Source organism: Bison bison, unplaced genomic scaffold (assembly GCF_000754665.1).
Source record: "Bison bison bison isolate TAMUID 2011002044 unplaced genomic scaffold, Bison_UMD1.0 scf7180017864302, whole genome shotgun sequence".
In the NCBI taxonomy this organism is placed as follows: Eukaryota; Metazoa; Chordata; class Mammalia; order Artiodactyla; family Bovidae; genus Bison; species Bison bison.
In genome coordinates, this window is record NW_011494874.1 from 3,240,422 (window position 1) to 3,246,913 (window position 6,492).

Sequence of the window (6,492 nt, forward strand, 5' to 3'; positions counted from 1 at the left end):
CCCGCGCGCGTGCAGTGTGTGTGCGGTGCGTGTGCGCATGCACTGGTGCGGCCGGCGCGCCCGGGGCGCACCCACACGCGCCTCGAGCTCAGTGCCCGCGGCCTGGCCCGCCGCCGCCGCCTGTCGTTGCAGCTCGCTGCAGGAGCAGAAGGGCGAGCTGCGCAAGCGGCTGTCCTACACCACGCACCGGCTGGAGAAACTGGAGAACGAGTTCGACTCCACCCGCCACTTCTTGGAGATTGAACTGCGCCGTGCGCAGGAGGAGCTGGAGAAAGTCACTGAGAAGCTGCGCAGGTGAGGGGGCGGGGCCTCGACGGGGCGTGGTCTCGACTGGGCAGGGCCATGGAGGGGCGTGGTCTCGACTGGGCGGAGCCCTGGAGGGACGTGGCCTCGACGGGGAGGAGCTCTGGGGCGGGGGCCGAGAAGGCGGGGTAACCCCATTTGCACGTAAGGTCCGCGAGGCCAAGTGGCTCTTCCAGAGTCGCACCTTGTACCACGAGCTCCCAAACCAGGATCTGAACGTGGGTCTGGCTGCTGCGAGGTACAGGCTCTTCCCTGATACCTCTTGGTCCCCTGCTCATTCTTTCTGTCCTCTTTACGTGGTGGGGCGGCATGGTGACACAGGAGCAGCCATCTCCAGACCCAGACTGGCCCACCAGGGCCCCAGCCACTGTCGCCTGGGTCTCTGATAGGAAAACAGTGTCTAGCCCCGGACATGAACCAGCATTTATTTAGAGACCGTTTCCTTCAGCGGCCTGGCGTGTGAGACCCTGAGGGATGACTCCCTTAAAACTTCTGAAAACACCGTTCTGCACAGGTGCTAATGGTAAAGAACCCACCTGCCAATGCAGGAGACGTAAGAGACGCGGGTATGATCCCTGGGTCGGGAAGATCCCTGGAGAAGGGAATGGCAACCCACTGCAGTATTCTTGCCTGGAGAACCTCATGGACAGAGGAGCCTGGTGGGCTGCAGTCCAAATGGCCACACGCAGTCAGACACAACTGAAGTGACTTAGCACACAGCACACACATTTAATATGGGTATTTTTCTTAAAAAATATTATGCACTTTACAGCCTTCCTTTAGAAAAAATGTTTTTTTAAAAAAAAACACTCAGATTTTGCCATTGGCTTCAGTTCAGTCACTCAGTTGTGTCTGACTGTGACCCCATGGACTGCAACATGCCAGGCCTCCCTGTCCACCACCAACTCCTGGAGTTTACTCAAACTCATGTCCATTGAGTCAGTGATGCCATCCAACCATCTTGTCCTCTGTCATCCCCTTCTTCTCCCGCCTTCAATCTTTCCCAGCATCAGGGTCTTTTCCGGTGAGTCAGTTCTTCACATCAGGTGGCCAAAGTATTGGAGTTTCAGCTTGCTGTTGGCTTGGTTTGTTTTAAATATTTATTGAGGATTGTGTGCTCAGTCATGTCCAACTCTTTGTGACTCTATAGACTGTAGCCCGCCAGGCTCCTCTGTCCATGGGATTTTCCAGGCAAGAATACTGGAGTGGGTTGCCATTTCCTTCTCCAGGTGGTCTTCCCGACCCAGGGACCTAACCCATGATTCTATAGAACACTGAATTTGCAGGGGGGCTCTTTGTCCCTAACTACTTAAGCACCTCTAGCCTCAGTTTCTCTGTTGGCAAGACACGGGCACTAACACTACACACAGGCTGTCGAGAGGGTGGGCACTGCCCCTTCCACCATCACACCTCAGGGCGGCCATCAATTTCCACCCCACACTTGCCTCCCCACCTCAGCCTCTTCTAGGGAAACCGTATCCTACTCACCCTGTGTCTTCAGCAATCACTCCAGGGCTCATTGCATAGTCTCAAGCCTGTTCCCTGCTAACCTGCTGTTGAACTGGGAACCCTTTAGGCAGAGTTGTTAGGACTGTGTGTAAAATGTGAATTAACTAGCTCTGAGCGAGTTCCCGAGAATCTCTTCTGAATAAGAAACTTTCCCTTCTCATCAGTAAGGGTCCTGGGCCCTGGCAACCTGTTAGTTTAAATGAGATATTTTCTAGCACAGGAACAATTAGACCAGAGAGGGGGCCTAGGTTCAGCCATCAGCGGGCCGTACGGCTGCAGGGGCCACGGGAGGGTCAGGCCTGGCACGGCAGTGACCTCATGGCCTCCACTCCAGGATTCAGAGCAACTACATGGCGCTGCAGAGGATCAACCAGGAGCTGGAGGACAAGCTATTCCGCATGGTGAGGCCACAACCCCCTGCCCCACCCCAGCACACCCAGCCCGGGGCCCCCAGCTCTGGAACCCTGGTGAGGACTGAGGGCCAGGCCGCCATGCGCTTGCCCATGGAGCTGGGCCAAAGGCCTCATTTCCACCCTGCCCTCTCCCCGAGGGGCTGGGCCGGTCCCCTCCATTTCTACCCCGAATGGGAGGGTGCTGTCAAGCCCTTAGCTATCACTGTCCCCACAGTACTGATGAGAAATGGAGGCTCAGGGAGTTAGTGACTTGCCCAGGGCTGTTCGGCTCCTCACTGGCAGAGCGGGATTGGAACCTGGGTCGCTCTGTGCTCTGACCCTTGCATTCCTTGGACTCCAAACTCCTCCTCGCTTTCTGGGGAAGCCAGGAGGAACAACGGGGCTTGAGTCCCAGACCTTTGCTGACCGCTGACCACCCCCCTGCCTGTCCCCCAACCCCAGGGCCAGCACTATGAGGAAGAAAAACGAGCTCTCAGCCATGAGATTGTCGCCCTCAACAGCCACCTGCTGGAGGCCAAGGTGACCATTGACAAGCTCTCGGAGGACAATGTGAGTGTCTGGCCAATCTGAGCCCGCGCGGCAGCCCTGAGGGGCTGGCACAGGGCTGGGTGGAGAGACGGGGGGTGGGGGCAGGGCCTCAACAAGCACGTGGGCGGTCAGGGAATGACAGGGGCTGCCTCTCACACTATGTCCGTGAGACCCTCCGCTGGAAGGAGACAGGACTCAAGGTGGGGAACACGAGTCCCCCTTGGCCCAGTCAAAGCAGGGTTTCCCGACCCCAAGGTTGGGGTGGGGCCACTCAGGACTCCTGCCTTTGGCCACCCCCACTGGGCATCAGAGCCCTGGGGCTGCCCATGGGTCCTGATTCCCTGGGTCCCATGAGAAGGGCAGCGCCCCCCTCCACAGACCTCTGACTGCTGAGCACACACTCGCTGATTAGCACCTGCTCCTCGAGGCTCTGAGAACAGGGTGTGAAGAGCACAGGCAAGCCAGGGGCCTGTGCACGTGGAATTCACATCTGAGCGGGGAAGGCGGACAGAACCCAGGATAAATAGGTAAACTGTGTAGCGAGTTAGAAGTGCTAAATGCTGCAGAAAAAATAAGGCAGCAAGGGGGCTGGGAGACGCCAGTTGCAGGGTCTGGGAACCTCAGTCCGGTGCTTCTAGAAGGGGCTGCAGGAGCCGAGACCTGAAGACGAGCAGGGAGCTGATGGCAGGGGAGGGCTCCCATTCCAGGCAGAAAGCCACAGCAGCAGATGGGGGCTCTGAGTAACTCGAAGACCAGCAAAGAGACCGGAGGGGGCTCTGGTGGGGAGGAGGGCCTGAGGGTCTGAGGTCAGGATAACAGGAGGTGGCGTTTAGGCACCAGTAGGAATCTGGGTTTTATTCTGCGTGAAATGGGAGCCACTGAAGGTTCCTGAACGGGGGAAGCCTGGCTGGACTTCCTCTTACAGGCTCCGCAGCTGCTCTGCTGAGGACAGACCATGGGGGATGAAGCTCTAAGTGGATGTGCGAGCAAGAAGCAGTCTGGGAGAAAGAGGACGAGTCTGCCGGGATGGCGGCCGGGGAGGCGGGGAGGGGGCTTTAGTTCCGGTTATGTTCTGCAGATGGAAGCAAACCGATTGGCCGAGTAGGGATGTGGGGTCTCAGAGGACGACATGGGTCCAGTCTGACTGCAGAAGTTGAAATCTGCAGGACGGGAGCCACCTGCTGTGCTCTGGGCTGGGGTCTGGGGTTGGGGGGTAGGGGAGGATGTAGCAGGAGGGTGCGGCAGGCACCCTGGCCAGCCAGGTGGAGGTGCCATCTGTAGGAGATGGCAGACGAGTGCATGCAAAGGAGAGGGGAGGCTCTGATGGGGCAGCACTCTGGCGTCTGTTCACGACTGAGTGGCAGGGGTCTAGGCTGGCCAGACAGTGCCCGCAGCCCTCTGGTGCCAGCGGTGGCTGGTCTGGGCCTCACATGGGGCTCAGTTCTCAGCTCTTGGCCAACCGTGCCCTTCCAGGGATGCATTGAAGGAGTGGGCGACCCGGGTTCCCTCCACCGTGCCGGCCAAGTGGGGGACACCAGAGTCTCTAGGACCAGGGTAGCGGGGACTGGCAGGGGTGCCCATGGCTTCAGCAGCGCCCCCGAGCTGCAGGACACCTGGTTCTGGTTGAACTGAGACTGTGGGTGGATCTCAGGGCCAGGGCAACCCCATCAGAGCCCTGGCTGCAGAGGGTCCCTGAACGGGGGCGGGAACCAAGGTCCAGCCACAGGCACGTGCAACAGAGGTTTCCCAAAGGTAGAACCACGTGCCCTGGACTCCTCCTGTGTGCGTCTGTTTTCAGCTCAGGAGGCTGAGCCGGTCCCTGTCTGAACCTGGGGTCACACAGGCCCTCCGCCCCTACTCGCCCTGACCCTTGCCTGGCCCTGCAAGCCCCCTCCATTGCCAGGCCTCACCCTGAGACCTTGGTTGGGGGGGTGGCAGGTCCACTCGTAATCGCTGGCTACTGCCAGCACTGTCCACAGAGTTCCCTTAGGAGGGACTCAGAAGCCGAGGGCGGGGAGATGGCTTGGTGTCCATGCCTGGGGGCCTCTGGGACTTTAGGGGCCAATGGGGAGCCTTCCTCCTCCATGGCCCCTGCTTTGTGGGAGGTTCCCACTCGGGTCAGCGGCAGGACTGCCGGCCAGGGGGCCGTCCACACACCAGGCTCTAGGTCGGGGCCGGTAACCCATCCTACAGGTGAGAGGTGCAGAGAGGGTCGGCGTGCTGCCCACCGCACGGCCAGCTCTGCGGCCGGTTACCACGTCAGCAGCGGGGACCTTGGCATGGGCCGAGCCTGCACCCAGTCAAATGGCTTGTCTCCTAGGAGCTCTACAGGAAGGACTGCAGTCTCGCGGCGCAGCTGCTGCAGTGCAGCCAGACCTACGGCAGGGGCCGCAAGATGGCTGAGGTAATGTGAGCCCCACCCCGGCCAGGCCCGCCGCCCGCAGCCACCGCGCTCCTTCCGAGCAGCATCAAGACCCCATGCCCCCGGCCCTCTCGATCTTGTCTGAGCCCCTCTGCATATGTGGTGGAGGGCCCGCCCTGCACGTACCTCCCCACCAGCCTGGATGGTCTGCCCACTTAGCCCCAGTTTCCTCCAGGGGGCTGCTCCCAGCAGGGTGACCCTGTGTGAGCCTCTCAGAAACCCAGTGGTTTGGTCTGGGCACAGTTTCTGCAGAGATAAGAAAGCTGGCTTCACCCGGGAGCCACTCGGCCAGGGCCACAGGGCAAGCGCCACTTGGACCCAGGGCCCCCGTCCCAGCCAGGCTGTCCCTCCCTGTCTGGGCACGCCCCTCACCCAGGCCTTGTCCAGGTGCCCTCTCCCGGAGCCTGGGCCAACCCCCAAGACCCTCACAAAACAGATCAAACGGTAGCAGGCCGTCCCCCACCAGGCATCAAGCACTCACGTGGAAACCCCTTGCATGCCTGGGCCCTCAGTCTCTGTTGCATCTGAGTCTGTCTGGTTTGAGCCAGGCCACAGGACTGGGTGTCCCCTGGAGACCGTGGGGCTGGGTCAGCGAGTCAGCCCCTCAGGAGGAGGCCCGAGTCAGAGCTGGGGGTCCAGCCTCAGGGCTCTGCGGGGGCCCCATCAGAGTACCCGGGGGGGGACCGGGGCCATCCTGCGGCTTGCAGGATACAGCTCTGGCTGGTGGGATCAGACAGGCCCCGGGCAGGTCCCTTGTCTGTCAGCCTTGGCTGCCGGTTCTGGGCTGACCGTGACCCCCTCCCTCCTGCTCCTTGCATCGCCCCCCGCCACCAGCTGCCCGCGGAGTTCCAGGAACGCATGAACCTGCACGCAGAGAAGCCAGGCTGCAGCCTGCCCGCCCCGCTCTGCCGCCCGGCCTACGCCGACAGCGTGCCCCCCTGCGTGCTTGCCAAGGTGCTGGAGAAGCCGGACCCCGGCAGCCTGTCCTCCCACCTGTCGGAAGCCTCGGCCCAAGACCTGGGCTTCCCTGAGGGGCTGGAGAAGCCAGGGTCCCGACCCCCCTACAAGGGGGACATCTACTGCAGCGACACGGCCCTCTACTGCCCTGAGGAGCGGCACCGAGACCGGCGGCCCAGCGTGGAGGGGCCCGGGTCCGACGTGGGCTTCCTGCAGGCCCAGAATTCCACCGACAGCACGGCCGAGGAGGAGGAGGAGGAGGAGGAAGATACCGAGGCCGGCGCGGCGGCCTACCCCGCCAGCTACCGCCACGAGGCCTTCGGCGGCTACGCGGCCTCGCTGCCCACGTCCAGCTCCTAC

The 6,492-nt window shown here is 61.5% G+C and overlaps 1 protein-coding gene across 1 annotated transcript in view; it reads left to right on the top strand.

Moving 5' to 3' along the window:
- Positions 1-6,492, top strand: part of BEGAIN (brain-enriched guanylate kinase-associated) — an 18,564-nt gene that overhangs the window by 10,346 nt on the left and 1,726 nt on the right. The window contains exons 6-10 of the mRNA XM_010851423.1: positions 133-294; positions 2,147-2,213; positions 2,667-2,774; positions 5,074-5,157; positions 6,010-6,489. Of these exons, the coding sequence (XP_010849725.1) occupies positions 133-294; positions 2,147-2,213; positions 2,667-2,774; positions 5,074-5,157; positions 6,010-6,489 (901 nt within the window). The remainder of the gene's footprint in view (positions 1-132; positions 295-2,146; positions 2,214-2,666; positions 2,775-5,073; positions 5,158-6,009; positions 6,490-6,492) is intronic.